The sequence below is a fragment of the Brachyhypopomus gauderio genome, chromosome 18, assembly GCF_052324685.1.
Source record: "Brachyhypopomus gauderio isolate BG-103 chromosome 18, BGAUD_0.2, whole genome shotgun sequence".
Lineage (NCBI taxonomy): Eukaryota > Metazoa > Chordata > Actinopteri > Gymnotiformes > Hypopomidae > Brachyhypopomus > Brachyhypopomus gauderio.
The window spans coordinates 1,755,002-1,778,366 of NC_135228.1; the positions used below are offsets into that span (position 1 = coordinate 1,755,002).

Sequence of the window (23,365 nt, forward strand, 5' to 3'; positions counted from 1 at the left end):
GCACTGATATTAAGTTTGGACGCAGAGAAGGCGTTTGATTCAGTGAGATGGTCATTTTTATATAAAGTACTCTCGAAATTCGGCTTTCATACAACCATAATCAACATGTTTGCAGCATTATATAATAAACCAACAGCTAGAATTAAAATCAATGGAGAATTAACCAATTCAATCACCCTGGAAAGAGGAACGAGACAGGGGTGTTGTGCATCGCCACTCCTTTTCGCCCTGTTTATAGAACCCATTAATCAACTAATTAAACAAAGAGCTGACATAAAGGGGGTAACAATGACATCAGGGGAACAAAAATTATCTCTATTTGCTGATGACCTATTAATATCCATAACACAACCTACTCAGACACTCCCAAAATTAATGAAAGTGCTGGAAGAGTTCGGCTTGGTTTCTGGATATAAAATTAATATTAACAAAACTCAAGTATTAACATTTAATTACGACCCTCCGTCTTTAATCAAGACCAGGTACAATTGGAATTGGGAAGCAGACTCCATTAAATATTTGGGGGTTAAATTACCTAGAGATTTCACAAAACTGTATAACATCAACTACACTCACAGAAATGATTAATGGCAGAGTTAAGTTTTATGCATTTACATCTATTTGATTTTATTTAAAAACTCATATTTTTTATATTTATGCCTTAAAATTAATTATATCTACATAATCTAATCAATTCTAAAATATATTGAATGTAATAGGTAATTTATACCTAAACAGTTTAAATAATTACAGTTGTAAAACAAACAAGATTCTGTTATATAAAATTTATGTGACTGGTTTTCATTGAAGTTATGAGAAATAAAATGTACTGCTTTCCCGCGGGTCTCCAGCAGTCAGGTTCATTTGGGTAGCAGTCATCCATGCGACGGTAAGCAATCCGAGACATCCTATGTTTTATTACTTTCAAATGTGTCCTAATCATGCAGTTTATATCACATCACATCAATATAAATGTATTTGTATAGTTCTTGATTATTTTAAGCAGTTTTATCTTTTATCTAGAGTGTGTGTGTGTGGATGTATGTATGTTGCTGGACTAGACAATACCAGCACATGCTAGCATCACAGGTAAGCTAGCTATTTCGCGACATAGCTAGATAGGTAATACAGTTTGATACTGGATTAAATTAACCCATTGCAATTGGTTTTCATGCCGGTTAAAATTACTAGTTATATCAGTTGCAAAGCAAGCCGGAAAGCATTCTCTTTGTCCACAACATTTAGCATATTCATTTTGTAATAAGTTAGGTGCTGTCTGCTTATTTAAATGTGAACTTGAGAACTTGGTAGGTGCAAACTCATTACATTTTAATGCAATTCTGTGGTGTGAATCCAAAAAATGGCATTTCCGTGTTTCATTCAATTAAAACATTTATTTCTTCGGGGGGTCAATGTGCTTCGCAAACTTAGTCATGAGTACAAATCACTTTGTTGGAGTGTTTTACAGACGCGCGCGTAAGTTTGCGCCTTTTTTCGTGATGCCGCTTTCCTGCTCGTTAAACGTGAATTTGAACCTGAATTTGCAGAGATTCTACAAATGTGTATAGTAGGAGATGAGTTGAGCTTCATAGTTCGTTTATATTTTGCATGGTATCAGGATCATTTCAGGGCCTTTCAGTTGACAGTGTCACCAGATAGAAAGGTTGCCCTTGTTCAGTTTGAGGAGCTAAAAGACTGCTACCCACTTGTGGCCTACACAGTCGGATCCAGACGTATGGTGACCCTGAAGAGACACATCGTCATCAAAGGTATGTTTTTCATATGCTACAGTGCTGTGAAAATTCTTCTGTAATGGAGAGTTGGTGGGTAGGATAGAAGAAAGTGGAGGGTTGACTCTTCACTAGTGACCTTTTTTGGCTTCCACTTTTTGCCTAACTTCTCTCCCATCCTGCTCACTCTCCAAGTTTCCTCTAGCCTTCTCACTACTAACCTCTCTTACCCTCCTCCCAGCTGTTCTAGTCTCCTCTCAACTGACCACTTATTTTGCCATTCTCACTCGACTTTTCTCTTTACAAACCATTCTATTACCCACCTTGCTCTAGTATTCGTCTCCCTACAAGCCACCTCTCTCATAAATTCTTCTGTTAACCTTCTCTCCTTTCTCCTACTCCATCCTCTCTCTACCAGCTGTTCTCCCTTTATTAATATTCTGTATTTATTAACTCATCAGTTATAGGCTAATACTGCCTCCTGTTTCTGCTTGGGTGGTTAAGTATTTAAACCACTTTGGGTCTCTACCTTAGATTAGCAAAGCAGGATGGCAGGACGAGTAACTTTCAGAGTCCTCTTTGGAGGTGAAGATGACGCAAGAAAACTCATCATTGAATCTGGAATACCAAACACTGTGGAGGAATTCGCTCTTCAAATAAAGACTTTCTTCCAAGTAACTGAGCCATTCAGACTTCAGTACAGAGACAGAGAAATGGATGATCAGTTCATGAACCTCTCATCAGCTTCAGAACTTGAAGATAAAGCTACTGTGAAAGTTGTGTTCATGCCTTCTGACACAGCTAGCTCTAATCCACTCACAAGAGATACCAGCCCCACAACCCCTGGTACTCCTTCCAGTGTCAGCTCATCATCACATGGAGTAAATGATTCAGACTCCTACAGCAGCAATGACACCATCATCTTGTCATCACCCGGGACCCGGTCCTGTTCTTGGCCCAAAGTCTTTGTTGTTCCTCGTTTCTCATACTGTGCCGAGATGATACTTCACTCTGGAAATAATGAGTTCAATGCACATGGAAGTTTGCTGTCTCTTACCCCAAAAACACGTTCTGATATTCTTGAGGGCCTAGCTGAAGAAATAATGAAGTATACAGCATATCCAAAGGATGAGCAACTAGAAGAAGTGGCCAAGGCCCTGATACAGTCCCACCCATGTCTACTGGAGAAAGGCACTCGCAGTGGCTACTGTGGTTGGAAGCACTACTTGAAAATAAAGATGATGAACTTCAGATCAAAGCTCAGGTATGTTTTAGTTAATGGGCTCTATTTTGTTCCCATCTGAAGCACCAAGTATTTTGCTATGCAACATTTGTGCCGGTGCAAGATATTACATGTCAGTCCAACAGATTCTTAGATTCATTTAATGTACAAATAAAATTTATTTTTCTTCTCAGCCGAGCTGGACATCCTGAGGTTGCAGTCAACTCTCTGAAGAATAAACAGAAAGGCCAAGAGAAGCCAGCGGCCAACATCAAGAAGCCTAGGAAGGCAGAAGTAAATTTCTGTCCAAACATACCCAGAGGTGAAACAAGAGAGAATATGGAGGCAGAACGTGTGGCTCTACTGACAGAGGTAAAAAAGAAGAAAAAGGATGAAGCTGAGATCAAGAAGATGATGCAGCATACCTTCTCGCTCAGGAGGCAGGAGGTTCTCCAGGAGCCTGCGATTCCAGAGTTCCATAACAGATGGCCAGCACTCTTTGATGTCAGTGAGGTAAGTGTGAATCTGAAGTGTAGTGACTTGGTCTGTCAATGATCTTCTTTACGAACTGTTAACATTTGTACCCTGTCTGTGTTGTCTTTTACAGATCAACTTGGAGTTTATACGACTGACAACTGTACCTCTGACCTCCAAATTCCTTGGAGAACTGGACCGTCTGACAGACAATTTTATCAAGCTTTTCAATGCCAAAGGTGGAGCAGCAGGAAGAAAGATCACCACCATAATGGCCCAAATGGATAATGTATGGTTTTTTTTGTTTGTTTGTTTTTTGGGGGGGCTATTATGATAAGCATATGGTTATACGCTGTGTATGAAAGCACATATGTTAAATGTTTCAAAGGTTTTTATAGCACTTTCAAAATTACTGTTTACTAAATGGGCTTAGACCTTTGAGAGCTTGAGTGGGGTAAAACAAGGTGATGGGGTGGTCAACTAGGGAAGTGTCAGTGACTTTGTTAGCCTCAGCACCTGTGAGCTAACAAAGTCACCATATGAATCATATGTGTTTGTTTGTTTTCCCAGAATGAAGACATCAATGTGAGGCGTGATTGTGTGCTCAGCTGTCTGAGCATCTACCTGAATGAAGACCTGGGCACACTGGTAAAAGAATACGTGGTATGTCAGCCTACTGTCTTTTGTGCCAGATGTAATTTCCATCCAGATGTGCCTGATAACGTGCCGTTCATGAGAATGGGATAGACATGAGAACACATTGACCTTGACCACCAATAGTTTATCTGTTACGGTGACAGCTCCGGACCCTTCCCTGTGGGCGTGCCGCTACGTTGTCTGCGTGTCGTTATGTCCATGTATGTAGTTCCGTGTGTGTGGGTTGTTTGTGAGCGTGTTCGTAGTCGCACCTGTGCCTTGTCTCGAGATCATGAGGGTCTGTGTTCACCACCTATAAAATGTGCGTTCGCACAGTGTCTTGTGCTCGTCTTTGTCTAAAGTTTCGTGCCAGTGTGAGTGTATGTGTGTTGTGCCCATGCTCCGCTCGGAGCTTACACGTCGAAGTCTGTCAATAAACGTTCAGTGTTGCACCGTCTTCACTCGTCGTGCCTCCTCCCTCGAGTGTGACATTATCATTAAGTTCAATGGGTTATTTGTTTAGAATGAGAAATTCCCGAAAGGAAAGTGGTGGTAGTGTTGTCGCTTTGTAGGAAGTAAATCCACTTGGTCCAGAGGAACCCGAGGATACAGTGGGGCGGGTTGGGGCACCTAAATCGAAACGCCTTCACTATGCAAAAGATGACAATTCTCACCAAAACAACAAGGTGAGGACACAGGCACTTCATATTTCTTATGAGCCAGCAGCATGATTTGGAAGTGTTAAGTAAGAAATGCCTTTCAAATAAGCTGGATTCTAATGTTTGTGTGTGTGTGTGTGTGTGTGTGTGTGGTGGGGGGGGATCACTAGGATGCATGTTGTGGACTATCTGCCTATGAACTCCAGCGCCTTGAGAACATCACACAGAAGGAAGCCTTCTTGTCGTCTTTGAACATATGGCAAGTACGTGGACATGTTAACTGAAACTATAACCAATACAAGCCTGATTAGCTATTGTCCATTTCACACTGTCTCCCTCTCATACTTTGTCTTCATCTACTCTCCTCTCAGTCTCTCTTCTCTCCATCCTGCTCTTTTCACTGTTGTCCCCTACTGTCTCTGTATCTTTCTCTCATACTCACTCCTCTCCCACCAGTGTAACTTTAAACAATTTTGCATGGGATAAAAAAAAAAAAAATTGGTCTGAATTGGTTATTCTCAATTTTTTTCCTTCTACAATGTAATTTATAAATATGTCATTCCTGTCTTCCTTGTAGTATGTTTAGCATTGCTGTTCATGGAGAGAAACAATGGGATAATTAGTGTTTTTCTCTGTGAAAAGGCAGCTGAGGATCTGAGGCAGTCAGTAAAGCCAAAGCCAGATGTCAAGAGGTAAGTCATAAAGCAGTGTAGTTGGAGCATGAATTATTTTTACTCTTGGGGCTGAATATTGACTAGAAGGGGGGTGTTTCCAACAGTGGAGGAGTAAAGGGAGAGACAAGGGAAGGTTAGGGAAAGGTTGGTTCTTTCTCTTCTTTATCGTCCTCCCTCCAACCTTCGTGCTCACAACTTAATTCATTGAGCGCATTAGTGTTGTCCTAACTAGATATTTAGACATAATACTGCTGTAATACTGCGAAGTCGTGGTCAGAAGTGAACTTCGGTATAGCCAGTGTGTTTTTTATTTAAAATAATTAACACCCTTGAGCCAGTGTGGCTTTGGACATAGATAATGGCGTGCCATTTGCTGTGATGGATAATTAAAGTCTAACTCTTATTTATGCATAGAAATGTAAATCAACAATATAATCTGTAGCGTCTTTATGCGGATAAACGAGGTGAGTCGGAATTCGGCACAATACCGGCTAAAAGCCGAATCTGTCACACGTGAAATGCTACAGGCACCGTTCAGAAACTGATCATTTCAGTTAAATGTAATCAGTTCAGTAGATATATGCGGCTATTAGCCCGGTGTGGCTTATAAATTTTCCATTTTTAAAAAACTTTGTAGGTGCGGCTTATATTGAGGTGCGCTCTATAGTCCAGAAAGTATGGTAATCACTTAAACTAATAGTATATGCAGGAAATAAAGGTCTTCCTGTCAGGAAGTAGTGGAGCTTGTTCATCAAGTCTATTATTCCAGTGATGAGAGTAGGAAGGAGAATAAACCTTACACCTACAAGAGCTTAGGAGGGTGAAGAGGTGAGTAGAGAAGGAAGACGGTAGAAGAGAGGGTGAGGTGGTTGGAGAAGTTTGCCTCCTTTTCTTGAATTCGTTTTCCCTGCACCAAAGAACAGTTTCTTATTTGGCACTTGCAGCTGCTGGCTACGTATTTACATCGCTGATCTTTGAATAAAGGGGGGTTCCTGGTTCTGTATTGTTAGATGTATTTTTAGTTGGTGTTTTGTTAACTGCATTTTGTTTTCTGGCAGGTCAAAGGCGTTATTGGGAAAAGAGCAGGCTCTGCAGTCTCCCCGGAAATCCCTGCGTCTTAAAAAAGCACAAGGCCTTACCCTCGGTGGTGGATCAACCCTTAAACACGTGAGAACAAGACTACTACTGTAAAGGATAATTGTCAGAGTTTTTAATTGTTGTCATCTTGATTGAAAAGTTCACAATTTGAGAGAAGTCTGTATATAATCTCATGTTAACAAAAACACAAAATGCATCCTTATGACTTTTCCTTTTTTTTCCCAGGCTTTTAGGAGGTGATCAAAGGTCGTTGTTAGAAACAGCACATGACCTGTCCTGAACTTTTGATTCACCTGCTACTCATTTCCCCACCCATTTCACGACTATTTAACCATCCACGTCACACTTCCGGGTTGCGAAGTATTGTTGCCATGCCACATACCGAGCGTTCTATTCAAGCGATTGTCTCTCCATGTTCTTACCTCTGCTCTCCTAGACCTCATCCTCTGCTTAGCCCTACTGTACTTTCTGGCCTCTGTCTTCCCGGCGTGACCCTGGACCGTCCTGACCTCGTTCGTAGCACCCCTGTGCTTTGTTCTCTGAGTAGAGTTTCACATCTGTTTAAGTGCTGTATACTCACTCTATAATAAAAGCTGTGATTCTCCGCATTTGGATCCTTGCCTGCCTGGTCAATACATTACAGTCTTAAGGTCATTGTTGCCTTGATCATGCATCCATCTCATTCTCATGAACGCATATATACAGTGCTTTAAAGAAATCTCTTCAAATTAACATTCAATTGGCCTAAGGATGAGCTGCTTAGATTTTGGTGGTCCAGGTTAGGGTCACACAGCTCATCATCCTGTTCTTTCTGTTCCAGGACATTGAATCCAGAGAGGCTAAGGCAGAGGTTGCCGAGAAGACCATGGGCATCTACACTGTTCGAGCAGAGGGTCATGGTCCTGATGGTCCAGGCAATGGACGCTTTACTGATGTTTGTGTTGTGCTGGAAGGCGTGGAAGTTCTCCACAACCTGCCGAGTGTCAGCCATGCGTGTATGATGCTATATGGGCTGATCTATGCAATCAACTTAAGTTACCCTAAAAGCATGAAGCATACATTTGAGGTTTACCAGAAAATCCTTATGGATCTGGACTCAGACAAGCTTTCCCCGAAAGTACTGGCACTAAAAATAAAATTGCTCCGGTGATTTGACTGGCAGTATTGTTAATGTTCTTAAAAAAAAGACAAATCAGGTAGGGGTTAAGTCAGAGGATCTTGTGTTTTAAATGATTCCTTATTTCTTGAAGGGTGTATCAGGGAAATACCTGTTTTGTCTTGTTTTCTTTTAGTGTTTCTGAAGTGTGTTAGCTGGCAGTGTTGTAGTGCTTGTATTCTTCATTTGTTTGTGTGTGTGTGTGTGTGTGTGTGTGTGTGTGTGGTGGGGGGGATCACTAGAATGTATTCTTCATTTCAATTTGTCTTCATTGTTTCCCTAATTATGTATCTGGTTGTCTTAAAAAAAATTTACATCTGAAGCAACTTTTCTGTAGATTGTTTAATGTGAAGTTCTAAAGTTAATAAAGCTGTTGAATCAACAAGGTGGTCTGATTGTTCTTATGCATCATTAAGATTGTACTAAATGGAAAAAAAATTGCATAAATTTGATGCATTTTGATTAATTTGGTTTATTACATAATCATAAATGACATGTAATTCAAAGAAATAAATGTCATTTATTTTGTATAGGTATCCTGATAATTATGCAATTCAAACAATATACTTTATGTATTTGAAATAAATACACATATTATTCATTTAATTATACTTTAATAATAGTAAATACATAAACCTGAGGATTATGCATTTGAAATAAATAGGCTTTATTACACTAATGAATATGTATCATGTAAGGTTTATTTGATAGGTTTGTGTTAAAATTATCTAAAAAAAGTAAATGGGAATTTGTCATGTAATAAAATTACATAAATCTTAAGAGTTAGGGTTAAATATTTCTGTGAGTGTACGAACCGTTAAATGCAAAGATAAGAGCTGATTTGCAAAGATGGAATGTTATCCCCTTTCTAGGTTTAAACTCTCGAATAGAGTCAATTAGGATGAATATTCTCCCAAGGATGTTGTACCTATTTCAGTGTCTACCAGTCAAAATACCCCATAAACAATTCATAGAATGGGATAGATTAATAGCAAGATATCTATGGCAAGGGAAAAGAGCCAGAATTAAATTTAAAACACTACAACTAAGGAAAGAAAGGGGCGGCATGGGACTTCCTTGTCTACAGGATTACTATCATGCAGCCCAACTAAGACCTTTGGTCTGCTTGTGTTCCCCATCATATAAAGCAGCATGGAAAGAGATGGATGGAACAAAAATTAAGGGAATTCCAATAACTGCTTTTCTGAGTGATAACAAATTACTAGAAAAACATGGGACCCCAGAAGATTCTGTAGTGGGCAGTTTTTTTTAAGTCCTGGCAGGAAATAGTGAAAATTTACAGACCAAAAGATATATCTAAAAAGATGAGATGGTGTGCTTATGATTCGGACTTTACTCCAAACAAAATCGACAACAGATTTAAGTCATGGATTACAAAAGGTTTAACTACCTACCATTCATTCGTTCAAGAAGGAGTTTTTCAAAGTTTTGAAACCCTCCAGAAGAAACATGGTTTGGAGAGAGACGACTTTTTTAGGTACCTACAAGTGAGGCATTATTTTAATAACAACATTAAAGATGGATTAGACAAGGAAGAACCAGGGTTTATGAACGTCTTTTTATCATTAACAAAAACGGGGACGTGTAAGAAAATTATATCCAATCTATACAATGCCATACAATTATCCAAAAAAGATAACACAGAATATATAAAAAGGAAATGGGAAAGGGAAATAGGAGTGATAATCACAGAGGAGGACTGGGAGAAAATATGCCAATTACAATGGCTTTCAACAGGCTCAAATGCATGGAGGGAATTTTGCTGGAAAAGTGTTGTGAGATTTTTTATTACACCCATACAACAAAGATACCAGGGTGGCAGTGATGCCTGCTGGAGATTATGTGGGTTTACTGGGGCCAACCACTTCCATGTTTTTTGGGACTGTCAAGGAATAAGGTCATTCTGGGAAGAGATCCATAAACATATCGAAAATATATTTAATGTTAATATTCCATTGAAATGTGAAACTTTGTTTTTGGGCAATATATTGTTTGAAACATGGACTGTAAGAGACAAAAAACTGCTTGCTATATTGTTGGCAGCCAGTAAGAAATGTGTTACGAGGAAATGGTTGAAAGTGGATCCCCCTATAATCGACGACTGGATTGACATTATGTACGAGATTTATGTTATGGAGAAGATTTCTTTCTCTCTCAAAATGGAAAAGGAAAACTTTTATAAGACCTGGACTAAATGGACTGAGTACATAAGGCCAATTAGGCCAGATTTTCTTTGGCTTTAATACTGTCCTATTGGATGATTGCCCCCTTTTGTGTTCTTGGTTTATTATTTGTTTTTGAGAATAATCTAGGTTTAGTTAAGAAAATTCCAGAAAGGCAAATGAACGGATGTGCTAAACTTTCCTGTGGAAAACTGAAATGTCTATGATGGAAATATGTCTTTCTAAATAAAAAGAGAATGATAAAAAATAAAAAAAAATTTTTGGTCCAAAGCTACATTTAAAAAAATCTTTAGTAATTTTTTGAAATCTTTAGAGATCGCTGTTGAGCATGCTTAGATCGCTTCTCGGCCTTTTGGCTAAGATCAGAAAGTCGGGACTGGGATCGACTCTCGGGGTGGAAGGCGCTTTGGCGGCAGAAAACTCTGAGAGGGAAATTTTTCTACACGGTTCGTGTGATTGCTGAAAAGGGGTTAAAGCACAAGGTAAGTGAATTTTAGAACTTTTTTAGGAGACTCTTATTTTTTAGGGTTTGTCTGGAATTGTTCTTAATTTGCTTTTAGACTTGGTTTTGTTCCTTTTATAGCCTTTTTACCTTTTTAGCTATTTATTGGAGTAATTTTAGAGTGTTGTTTGTAAAATCTAAGTGGTGGTGCCTCCTCACACCGGCCCGAGGAGCCGACATGGTGGAGGCACCACCACTTAGATTGCCACCACCACCACAGTGTGAGACTCCTATTTAAAGATGTTGAGGGGAAGCTCCTGGGGATGTCAAGGCTGGACTTCTCCAGGAAGCTTCTCCAGGGGGTCCTTGGCTTTCATGTTTCAGATTTGAATTGTTTAATCTCTCTACCTGGCAACAAAGGGTTTGATGTGAGTTTTTGCACGACATATCAGCTACAGGATTTTTGGCATAGGCATGAAATGAATAAAGACCAGCTCTCCATGTTTTCAGTTGAAAAGCTTTCTGATAATTCACATAAAGTGGTGACTGTCAGAATGTTTAATGAGACTGTGACTGGAGAAGACATTAGGACATGGCTGGCTAGATTTTGCACGGTGAAAAGCCCACCTGTGAAAGTGGTAGATGAGGATGGGGTCTGGACTGGCTCGTGGAGAGTCCCCATCCAGCAATGGGAAGACCCAGAGGGGTATCTGGGTTTGAGACATCTACCATCCATGATAGTGTTGGGAGAAAACCGTGGCTACATTTTTTATCAAGGGATGCCCAAACTATGCCGCAAGTGTGGCCGTTTGGGACATCTAGCTGAGGCATGTCAAGAAGTGGTGTGTAGGAAATGTAGGGAAATTGGGCACTCCTTCGAGGTGTGCCCAAATGGTAGACTATGCAATCTGTGTGGTGCAAATAACCATTTATTTAGAGATTGTCCTAGGTCTTATGCTAACAAAATGAAGGCAGCAAAGATGGCCACCGACATGGAGGAGAAAATGGCCGCCTGGCAGCATGGCCAGAAGGCAAGACGACAAGAGGAAGAAGGGGCGGGCCCAAGTGGGATGGCGGGAAAACCAACCAACCAGCAGGCCCCTGCCCCCAGTCAGGAGATTGAGGCAAACATCCAGGAACAGGAGGAGGAAAGTGTTGCACAAGAGGGAGAAGCAAGCAGAGAAAAAGACGCTGGAGCCGGAAAAGAAAAGGAATGTTTAATGGAGACTGTACTAGAAGAAGAAGAACTGGTAAGTATACAAACAGGAAAGAGGCCGGCAGAATCTCCTCTGGCGGACACGGCAGAGAAGAAACAACGGGCTGAACAAGATGTGACTGAGTCCTCAGAGGGGACCCGGATGTGGCCAGAGGGGTCACCAAACGGGGTATCCTTCTTAGAGGTAAGATTAAAAACACCTACACCCAAGATTGTGCATCCAGAGGACTCCGTAATTGAGGACACGCCCCCTTTCTCCCCTCTCTCCCCCTTTTCCTCTCCACCCCCCCATAATATAAGAATGTCTGTACATCTTTTTAAATACATGCTCATGTCTCTCACAATTGCCACCATCAATGTGAGAAGTGTGAGAGCACCATTAAGAGCACAGAGTATCTTAACTTTTTTAGAAACTGTTAATGCAGATGTAATTTTATTGCAAGAGTGTGCGATCCCCTTTCTGAAATCTTACGGAGAGTGGGAGCAGCGCTGGGCTGCGGGTCCCTCCCTCTGGAGTGGTTCGCACTACAACAAGGCTGATGGTGTCGCTATTTTAATAAAAAATCCTAGGATCGTGGTGAAGGACTGCACCGTAGTGAGGGATGGGCAGGCCATTTTAGCTAATTAGCATTTTTTAGGGAGGGATTTTAAAGTTTTAAATGTGTATGGTTTTAACGAATAAGAGGAGAGATACGAGTTATGCCCGGTTCACACTACACAATTTTAGGCTGGTTTTTCAGTCGCCGACTGATCGGCGACAGAAACTGTGGTCGGAGGCAAATCGGCGATCACTCGTCGCTCACTCAGTCGTGTAGTGTGAACTGCTGAAAGACGCTCGCCGAGCCGTCGGCGACCGGCAGATATCTAGCATGTTTAATATCTAGCCCAGTCGGCGACTGAGTCAACAGCAGCGTCTAGCTACAGCCAATGGGAACAGCGTCTAGCTACAGCCAATTGGAACGCGGAGAGAGAACCGTGGCACTGCTGAAGATATCTCTGAAGAATGTAAAAAACTTTCAAGAATGCTTTCAAAACAGTAACCCAGCAAACACACAAAATCCTCACCTTTCTTACAACTTTACTGCAACACTGTGTTTAAGTTATTGTGACAGCACTGGAGAAATAGTGCGATTGATTATATCTATGTTCACTGCAACGGAGAGATGAAATAATTCTGGCAACTTGAGACTATGGAGTGTTTAAACGGTAAAAAAATAATAATAATAACGAAAATGTGGAGTACATGTACATAGTTTTTTTCTTCTACGTGGTGTTGCTGGTTCTTGCGAGAGTTTCGTTTTCGTGTTTTTGGACGGCAGCCAGATGAGTCGGCGATTCCCCAGTCGTGTAATTCGTGAGCCCGCGTCGCCGATCAGTCATGTAGTGTGAAAGCCACAACAACTGAAAGACTCGCGATTACAGCACAACCAGTCGTGTAGTGCGAACGGCACAAAAACCTGACGACTGAAAAGTCGTGTAGTGTGAACCAGGCTTTACTGGGTGATTTGCAGCCCCACATGCTGGGGAGGGTTCCAATAGTGGTGGGTGGGGATTTTAACTGTGTTTTAACAAGAAAGGATAGAAAAAATGTTGGGGGGAGTTTTAAATTGGATAAAACGTCAGGGAGGTTAACAAATTTAATAACGGATTTTAAATTAGTTGACTGCTACAGGACCATGCATCCACGGGAGGAGGGCTTCACCTGGGCGGGTGGTGATGGGTCCCGGGCCTTCCGCATTGACTATATTTTTACACGTGACTGTCCGCCATTGGATGCTAGATTAATCCCTATGTTTTTCTCTGATCACACTCTGCTATCTTGCACCCTTTCCTTTCCCACAGGTGTGATGATAGGGGGAGGGCTGTGGAAGCTGAACTGCTCCCTGCTGCAAGACGAGGGCGTGCAAGAAGAATACAGAGAGCAGTACAGACTTTGGCAGTCCCTCCAAGACTTATACGAATCACATGCACAATGGTGGGAGATGGTAAAGGGTCGGACTAAGACTTTTTTAGAAGGGTTGGGAGTTTTAAAAAGAAAAAACAGGAGGCGCAGGGTGGGGCTGCAAAGACGATTACAGAGATATTTTAATTTAGTGGGTCAAGGGTATGATTTTAATGAAGAGATAAAACAGGTCAAAGAAGATATGAGGGTTTTAACAGAGGAGATGAGCAAAAATTATATTATGATGTGTAAAGAACAGCAACTAGAAGAAGGTGAAAAATGCACAAGGTACTTTTTTAAGAAAACAATGGCGCGGGGAGGGGGTATAAATGAATTAAAAGAGGGAGACCAAATAATGAAGACAACCCAAGGGCTAATGAGGGTGGTGGAAAACTTTTATGATGATTTATACAAGGACAAACAAAAGCATGTTGAGGATTGGGGAAGGTGACAATCAACAATTGGGGGAAGGACATTCCAGCCAGTCCAGAATGACAGCAAACTCTTCAAAACCTCAGAGGACCCTAAAAAAAAACCCCACAAAAAAGCATCAGCAACTATTGTCATGTTCTAGCATATCATATATATAAATCTTAAAAAAATAAGTTATAACGTCAAATATGGCAAAATACCAGTTTCTATAAACTTCTGGAGAAAGCCTAGAACCCACTGAACCTCCTGTGTTCTTGGGTTCCTTCCAACTAATTAAAGACATCAGAAAGTTCAATGAAAACTCAAAACAGACTTTACAAATAATAGATCTTTTGAAGAAAGTATACATATTTAAAAATGGCTTTTGGTAAATAAACTAATATTTAAAAAATTCCCAAACCAGGCTGATGACATCCCGAACATCCTGGTCCACGCAGTCAGATAGGCCAATTGTTGCTGTCTCGTGCTCTCCTCCAAAGAGTACATGCACTATTGCAGGGCTCAAGCCAGCAAGAAAATTTTTTAATCTAGATTAATCTCACTGTAATCTTGAAATTAATCTAGATTAATCTATATTAAAATGGCTCATATGCATGCTACCCAAGTAATGAAGTCAGTTTTTGAGATAGGGTTTCTTAACACAGAGGGTGCATGACCAGGGGCTCATCTCCTGTTTCCAAAATGCATCAATGACTGCTTGAGGAAGCTGTTCTACTTTGATACTTGAAGAAAAAAAACATGCTCAATAAAATGTAGGCTACTTGTGTTCAACGGTTTATTCAGTCAGAATTCATGAAATCATGAATGTTCGGGATGTCATCCGCCTGGTTTGGGAATTTTTTAAATTAGTTTCTTTACCAAAAGCCATTTTTAAATATGTATACTTTCTTCAAAAGATATATTATTTGTAAAGTCTGTTTTGAGTTTTCATTGAACTTTCTGATGTTTTCACATGAATTTGTAAGCCTACATACTGTACATTAAAAGGGGTTGATAACATGTTTATTCAGCTAAACATGAGATTTGAAATGTAAGCCAACATTTAGTAGATTTAACCTCACGGACTGTCAAAAGCCAGTTTTGGTTCCCCCCAGTTTTAAGTTAAATAGCGACGAATCTAGCGCTAGGACCATGCAGAAAACGACCGCTCCGAGCTCCGCTCCGGTAACACTTTACGTTCCTCCATGTAACCATGCATCCATGTAAACACACATACGATTTGTAATTCACAGGTTTGAAAACTCGTCTCGCCCCTACTGTGCAATTTGGTTAGGAATACAGCCGAGCTAAACTATCAAGGTGAAAGTTATCAGTTTTCTTACCTATTTTGACCCAGTTCCCAACCCAACTTTAAGAATAGATTAACGGCGATAATGTTTATATCGCCCGATAAGAGTATCAAATTAACAAACGCCGATAATGGCCCACAACTACTTAATAAAAAAAATATATATATATATATATATATATATATACACATATGTATGTATAAAATACGTACACTGCTCCATTTCATCCAGGCAAGTAGCTGCTTCTCTGAGCAGATCAGAGATTGACCTTCAGCCTGCCATTTTCAGGGGTGATAGTGGGAAAAATTCCTGAGCCTGAACTTTTTCTGAGCGGGGGGGGGGTTGGAGTGTTAGTGTACCATATTTAGAATATTTTATAATTAATCTTTAAATTAATTAATAATAAATAAGTCAGGTAATCATTATAGTGAAATAAAAAACTAATTTCTTTTAATATTCTGAGAAAATGCTGTAACCTAAAGATTTAGATTAGACACAATATGTAAAAAAACAGGCATAATTAATTATTTATTCATTACTGTTAGTAAATTATAGGATACCAGACAACTCAAAGAAATTATGCAAATAAAGTTTAAAAGAATTACAAGTTAGTTTTTATATATAAAATTTAATAAATATTTTGTGTTGGTTTATTAGGACATACATTTTGTGCTTTTGTTCATGTATTACACCTTACGCCGTAAGGCAGCCAGGATGAACCAGATTGTCTGATCACCTGTACCGGCTCAAAAAAAACCACTCTTATATTTCTGATAAAAATTTAACTTAATCAGAATAAAGATAAAATACTGAAGTTATCTACCTCTGAAGCTCTTCCGATGTCTGAAATACAGGCGAACCCCGGGTTACGACGTTGATCCGTCGTAAATCGATTTTTGGTGTAAATCGGAACATACATACATACATGTACGTAAATAACGTACTATACGCAGTTATCCTATTCTAAAGCTAGCCTTTTGGTAAATACCTTTATCCATAGCTGCGTTTAACTAATCCTGACGCCACGCACACCAAACACCAAGTTCCGTTTACGACGCAGAACCATTTAGGTCCAAACAAGGCTTTATACAGTAAATGGGAGATGTGTAGTAACCACGAAAAATCGTAACTTGGGAACCTTGTAAGGATCATATTTCAGCCTCAAAACAGATAGCATGCGCGCGTGTGGTTTATCATTATGATTTGACGGATTTTTTCCCCCGTCAAATATAAATAGAGAAATAAAAACAGACAAGGAAATACAGAAATAAATAAATACAGAAATAAATACGGACAAGGAAATACAGAAATAAATAAATAGAGAAATAAATACGAACAAGGAAATACATCAATAAATAGAGAAATTAATATAAATGACAAAATAAATATTATGTAAGGTTTTATTCATTGATATTTTAATTTCAAGGTGTATTTATACATTTTTATATTTATATTCATTATTCTTTGCTAATTCGAATTCATTTATTCATTTCCTGACTTATTTATTTATTTATTTTTCGAGTTGGCAGACCCGGTCCTCCATACTTGGCCTGTTCCAATATATAACAGAAAACGTGCAGAGCGCCATTGGCCTGTTTCAATGTGCTTCTCGAATTCTCATTGGCTCTCCGTTGCTACCTCATTGCTGCTCCCGTTCGCACCCCGCTTCTCGCTGTCACATTAGTTACAAGTTAGTTGAGAGTTTTCTAAGCACAATTGATCGATTTTTGATTTTTACTTCGTTTCTGGTAAGTCTTATGTGCAGTTTATTTCTTTCCTCCCTCTGTCTCGATAGCCTGTAGTGGAGATTTAAAGTGCGAAGACCGACCGGGTCATTTAGCTAAAACCGCAGCTCGGTTGCGTCTCGGTAGGGAGCCTGCTGCCCGATCCGTCGTTTCTGTTCAAAATGCGGCTGTCGGACCAGCTGGATAGTGAGCTGACACGTTTAAAAATAATTAAAATGAGTGATTAAATGCATCCAGTTAAGCGATCTCTGTAATTTCTGTGCAAAATACGAAGTGTACGAGCGGGCTGGCTATTTATACACCGTTAAACATCGATGGTTGAATGCACAACTGCTACAGTCTTAAACAGGTGTCTGTTGCAACTGTAGTAACGCAACGCGTCGTTATAAGCGTTCAGTAACTGAAAACACGGTTTATAATCATGTGTTTCTTTTTCTTTCTTTAGACAGCATTTTTTTTACTAGAGATCACACTTGTGTGTGCATGTCTGTGTGTGTGTATGTATGTATGTATGCATGTATGTATGCATGTATTTATGTATGTGCGTGTCTGTTTGTGTATGTATGTATGTATGTGTATGTGTATGTAGTCGTGTGCATTTTGCTCTCTCCTGTTGTACAGAATGGACTACACACCTACATTCAGGCGTGAGGCCTGTGGTGATCTCACCCTGCAACCTTCACCCGATGCCGCGGTGCTGGTCAGCGCCTACAAGCAGCGGCCGACCTCTTCCCGTCCTTGGAGCGCTGACAGGGTGAGGGATGAGGCCAAGGATCGGGTCAAAGCAGGTGGAGGTGACCCCGGGAACGCCCGGCTGGTGCTGAGTGAAAGCACCATCCAGTTTGGCCAGTACCGGGGTCAGACGTTCAGATGGCCGCTGACCCATGACGTGGGCTACGCCGTGATGGTGTCGGCAGCCCATCAACGGGAGCGCGAGGGTGGAGATGCTTTGGTGTCCCCCTCCATGGCCAATAAAGACGCCCTGGTACGGTACGTCAGCCTATTTCCTGACGTGACTAGAGCAGTCAGGGAGCGCCGTGCCAGGGACGAGCCCTCTGGGCAGGAGGGCCAGTGTCTTGTTGGGTTTGGGGAGCACCAGAGCGTCTCGTACAGGGACCTGTACCAGGCCCAGGACAGAGAGAAGAGGAGGTAGGTACTACCTTCATGTACGACATGCAGTGGATGTTGAAGGTGGAACATGCTGCACTCTCACGATTGGTTTTTTGTGTAATCCAGCTACGTCCAGTGGATCCGGCAGCAGTAGGTCAGACCTGGGACCAAGATGGAGGCGCTGCAGAAGTATGTACAGCGCAGAGACGCAGAGAAGAGCAGCCGGCCAGAGACACACTCAGCACTCGCCGCATCCTCTTCCCGCTCTGTGCCTGCTCCAGCTACAGTGCCCCGTCTCCCAGGTTGTACAGTTCGCATGTGTAGAGACACGTGTGTGTGTGTATGCCTCCAAGCACAACTCCTGTCTGATAACGTGTCTCTTGTGTCCATACACAGGCTTGTCCAAGCGCCGGACTTCCACAGAAGGAACTGGACGTTGAAGGTGAGTTGTCCTGCAGGTTGGACTGAGTGTAGTACACTAGTATTGGATTGAATGTCTTGTTGTTTGGCCTTAACTTGTTTTGTTGTAATGCAGCTGTATTGGAAAGGAAATGGAAGTGGTAAGGTAGGTAATGAAGGGTGGTGGTGCTAGAATAGTCTCACGCTGCACGGTCATTAATTCATGCTGCACTTCATCAATCTTCATAATCTTTAACTCATTAATTACTTTTGAGGGTAACATGGGGTCGAGAGGGGGAGGCATGTCATCTTTGTTTCATCTGCTTATTTCATTAACATAGTATCTGCACGTAATGACACGTTTCTTGAGACTGCTGTCGCTTACATACACAGATGCCGTTATGATGTTTCTCCCCTTCATAAGCTCATTAACGCGTGTTCTTCCAGCTCCCTCTTCCTCTGCCGTGGTCCCTGACCCACCTCAGCACTTCCTACCGACGGCTGAACCGGAACAACAGCCTTCGCAAACGCAGCCAGTGCCCACTGCTGAGGTGAGCAGCCCAGCCCCAGCTCTGGGGTTTTTGTTGTAGATTCAGTGAAAATGCGAAGCCCGTATTCATTACATCTGTCTGTCTGTCTAAGGTGCTTCTGCCCGAGGGCTGGAAGCAGACGCTGCCCAAAGAGCAGCATCAGTGGGTCAGCCGGGCTCTCTTCACCAGAGACCAGTCTGGGAGGCTGGCGCTGACTAAGAATCTGTGCCTGTGGTGGTCGCCTCCCGGACCCCGGCTGGTTTACACGCAACCTCCGTCATCGCCAGACACCATCTTCCACAGCAGGCTGTTCCTGTGGATGCCCTACCGCATGTGGGCATTCAAGCTGCTGTGCGTGCATCCCGAGTGCCGTCGGCTAGGCCATAAGCTGACGGCCTGCGGGATGTACAAGACCGTCCGGAGGGTCTTGGACTTCAGCGGCTGGTACTTCATGGCCACAGAGTACCTGGAGTGCCGCCGCTGTAAGAAGAAGGTGGTGGGATGGTCGCAGGTCATCCTGGATCAGCTGGACCCCGTCCATCGGGAGAAGTTCCCAGCGATCCTGACTTAAGGCCCATTCACACCCTACGGTAATTACGGATACGGACCCTTTCGTCCGGTTCCGGAGGTCGTTTCATCCGTCAGTGGGTCCGTTGCCAGAGCGCTTACGAATCCGTAGTAACGGAGCAATATAAACCGGAAATCAGGGGGCAGTAGAGAGTCAGAAGCATCGGAAGTACACCAATTCGGGAAAATCAATGAAGAAGAGTACTGGACTTTAAAAAATGGCGCTCGAGTTAGAAGAGAAACTTTGCGAGTTGGTTAGAGGCTACATTCTGCTACGGTGCCAGGTCATCGCGATAAACAGCGATGCAAAAACAGCTGGGAGGAGATTGCTGGTGCGCCGGTGCCGGAAATTTGACTATACTGCCCTCTAGAGGATGTATTAAAAAAAATCATAACGTTGGAACCGGAAAGAGGTAAAGTGGCCCCCTACAGAGGCTACGTTTGGTACGGACGGACGAAATTCGTCCGTGTCCGGAGGTATAAAGCAGGCTTTACAGGTGAGCGTGCGTGCGCATTTGTAAGCTTGTGAGAAGTTGTGTTTGATTGCTATGTAACCTGTGGTTTTCTGTGCTGTAGGCTGTCCTGCGACAAGGAGGTTGTGAGCTTGATGCAAGGCCGCACTCTCAGGAACAGTGTGACCTCGCTGTACAAGCATCTGTGTGTCAGGCACAGACAACAATGGCTGGCCCAGTCCTCCGAGTACCTCTCCGTGCTCAAAAAGTTTCTGGTCCCGGGCACTGACCCCAGCACCATCACCCACCAGCTGCCCCCGATGGTGCCAGTGCCCACTCCAAAATGGCTGCTGACAGTATATGCCCAGGATGTGCTGTCACGGCTTGAGGAGACAAAGGCCAGGATCACCTCCATCTATGGAGCCATTTTAAAGATGGACTCCACTAAGAAGGTAAGATTGTATAGGAGCACACACACACACATACACACACACACACACATTAATCTCTATGGTGGGCTTTTTTGTCATGCGCTGTGTCTTGTCTGTCTGTTCAGGTGACCAAAAAACTTGCTGGTGCTGCTTCCGGCACGGCGGCATGGGCAACAAACGTCGGCAACGAGTTTGGGCAGGTCCTCATCAGCGTCCTCACGGCGGGAGAGGGCGAGGGCCTGCTGCCCATGTGTGTGAAGCTGATGGAGCGGTACCAGCGAGCCGGAGAGGATCCTCCCCAGCTCCTCTACGTAGACCAGGACTGCTGTTCCACCACGGGCAAGGCAGCTGCCATGTTCCACGCGTGGGACCAGCTGGTCGTCAGGCTGGACGTGTGGCACTTCATGCGCCGTTTGTCACCAATGACAGCCACCAGCTGTACAGCCTCTTCATGGGCCGCCTCTCCTTCTGCATCTTCGAATGGGATGCAGAGGATGTGGCCAAGAGGCCAAGCAGTTGGAGCTCGGGAGGCACCACGGTCCAGAGGCCACCTGACTGATGCTACGTCTTCCAGCAGACCTACAGCTAAGGAGCTGGCTTGGCACTGCCGCCACCGCACACACGGGGCCCAGGCGTCCGAGGAGCTCATCCAGGAGCTGCTGGAAGACTTCATGGACAGAACAGACTCCATGGGCATCAGGCTTCTGGACCAAGAGAAGATGGAGGACATCTGGCAGACCTAGAGGCGCCACCTCCACTGCATTCAGGACCCTCCTGGCATACAGCTCTACAGGAGGGTCGGGCAGGTGACCAGGGGAGGGGTCATCCTGCCCGTATATCGCTGTGCGCGCGGGTCCACGTCCCTGGAGTCGTTCCACCTCCACCTGAACCGCTTCGTGCCTGGTGAGTGCCTCACACTCTCTCCTTCTCTCTGACGTACATGCAGACGTACGCGTCAGGACTGTTTGCTAAGTGTCCTTGACTGTTGCGGGTACAAGTGCAAGTGCCCTGCACTTCCAGGCGTACCTGCTGGAAGGGTTGGTGAGGTGGAATGAGGACCGCGCGGCAGCAGCAGTGGAGGGGAGCGATCCTGCTCGGGTCTGCTACAGTGGCCAGCTGCAGCACTACGCCAACCAGCTCAGCCAGCAACTCCTTGGGCACCAGCTAGCTGAGGATTACACAAGGCCTGGAGAGTATACAGGTAATGTTGTGTGTCTCTCTCTCTCTCTCGCACCCACACACACACTTAAACTTTCTTGTCTGTATTCCTCACGTAGGTGAACTCATTGGGGTGGAGTACCTGTACTCTCAGACCAGCGTAGTGCTGCATGAGGACCTCGGCAGGGATCCAGATGGGCTTTGCGACGAGGACCTTCCAGAGCCGGAGGACGAAGGCTTCGAGGATGTGGATGTGGGGTTCGACGAATGCGCGGACCCCACATGCTCTGAGCACAGCCTCGAGCCACTGCTGCCTCTCCATCGTGGAGCAGTGGGGCCTCGTTCTCCGGATGCATCGTTGCAGGCCCAGTCTGACCCTGCCGAGGACTCCACGTCCGAGCCAACCGAGGAGGGCGTCCCTGGCCAGGTTGCTACCCAGACCCATGCCTGTACTGATGTAAGTGTAGTTTATTCATTGTGTTAAATCGTAGCAGGATTCAGCTGTTATGTCCTGACCCTTTCGCCACAGTGTCTGATATCTGTATAATGATTTCTCTTTCTTTAATTTCCAGGAGAGCCTGGGACCCGACGGCATTCCAGGCTATCATCATGTGGTCAACCTGGCCGACAGTCTGGTGGAGCCGAGTCACCAGGCATTTGTGACACAGCAGAGGGTGGACGGCGTCGTTGCTCTCTGGGACAAACTGCCAGAGAGCGACAAAAGCGGTGTTGTCTACCCGCCACGTCACAGAGATCGACTGGTGAAGGGACGCTTCAAAAGCAGCTATTCCAAGACCTCTGTTGTCGCTGGGACAGAGAGTCTGAAGCGGTAGGCAAACCTTCAGTAATCCAGTAGCTTCAGGATTTTCTAGTTTGGCTTGTAGCCGTGTCACTGATTTCTGTCTGTGTCTGTCTGTAGCTGCTTCCTCGGACAAGGCAGTGAGCCTGCTCAGTGGCCCAGCATCAGCCGCCTTGTCGAGGCCATTTGCCTGGCGCTTTGTCGCCTTCACCCTGGCAGGCAGACCATCGCCGGCGTCAGCGTGAACAGGTGGGCTGCCATAATGAGGGACTACGGCGTCATCAGGGACGTAGTCCTGGGCAGCCCTGGCCTCATGGCTCGGACCAGAATACAGCTCTTTGAGCTAAATCAAAGGACACTGACCCAGTGGTGAGTTTATCCAGTTTTCTTTGTCTGAAATTGATCTCATTTGACACTGTGAGCTATACAGGCTGATTACTGATAGACTGTGTTGCATTTCTTTTTACAGGTACAACGCGAGGAAGAAGAAACAGGAACAGGACCTTCTGCACCTGAGCGTTGGCCAGTCCAGCACTCCCACGGTGGCCTCGGAACCCCTCCCTCCCGCGCTGAGCAAGCTCCCGGAGCGTCCCACGTACGCCCACCCTGCGTACGATTTTAACATCCAGGCGGACGCTTCCAGACAGGCTTCCCAGCGCGTCTGAGGCCACCATCCTCTCGCCTCTGATGACGCCACAGCTGCTCCAGCTTCTGCCACCCCCGACACTCCAACTGCCCCCGCCACACAGCCTGGGCCCAAAGTGCCCCGGACCACAGTGTGGCGGTGGAGGAAGAAGGCAGAGGCTTAAGTGGCCAGCACTGCACCCCCTGCTGCTGATGGAAGCGGCTTAAGTACGATCAGTACTCATGCAAACAATGTGGCCAGCCAAAGACAAAAGAGTTTGGCCACAGCCGCTTTCGTGGGGTGCACTTCTGCGTGACAGCAGCGGGGAAGACAGTGGATGGAGGAGATGGAGAGAGGAGGTGTTGGACAGGGTCA

The 23,365-nt window shown here is 43.8% G+C and overlaps 3 protein-coding genes and 1 long non-coding RNA gene across 4 annotated transcripts in view; 3 read left to right on the forward strand and 1 right to left on the reverse strand.

Annotated features, from left to right (window-relative positions):
- The window catches only part of LOC143481771 (uncharacterized), an 89,265-nt gene that overhangs the window by 39,154 nt on the left and 26,746 nt on the right, over positions 1–23,365 (reverse strand). The window lies entirely within an intron of this gene.
- LOC143481731 (uncharacterized) lies at positions 1,631–8,024 on the forward strand. The gene is made up of 10 exons (XM_076979837.1): positions 1,631–1,769; positions 2,265–2,994; positions 3,147–3,465; positions 3,560–3,715; positions 3,997–4,089; positions 4,635–4,748; positions 4,892–4,984; positions 5,364–5,413; positions 6,454–6,562; positions 7,314–8,024. Exons 2-10 carry the CDS (start codon positions 2,279–2,281, stop codon positions 7,641–7,643), a joined length of 1,980 nt encoding a protein of 659 aa, XP_076835952.1. The 5' UTR covers positions 1,631–1,769; positions 2,265–2,278; the 3' UTR covers positions 7,644–8,024.
- LOC143481763 (uncharacterized) lies at positions 19,209–21,266 on the forward strand. The gene is made up of 3 exons (XM_076979909.1): positions 19,209–19,548; positions 20,102–20,429; positions 20,534–21,266. Exons 1-3 carry the CDS (start codon positions 19,460–19,462, stop codon positions 21,149–21,151), a joined length of 1,035 nt encoding a protein of 344 aa, XP_076836024.1. The 5' UTR covers positions 19,209–19,459; the 3' UTR covers positions 21,152–21,266.
- On the forward strand, positions 21,349–23,318 carry LOC143482335 (uncharacterized). The gene is made up of 6 exons (XM_076980683.1): positions 21,349–21,356; positions 21,407–21,609; positions 21,686–22,023; positions 22,139–22,395; positions 22,486–22,734; positions 22,835–23,318. Exons 1-6 carry the CDS (start codon positions 21,349–21,351, stop codon positions 23,028–23,030), a joined length of 1,251 nt encoding a protein of 416 aa, XP_076836798.1. The 3' UTR covers positions 23,031–23,318.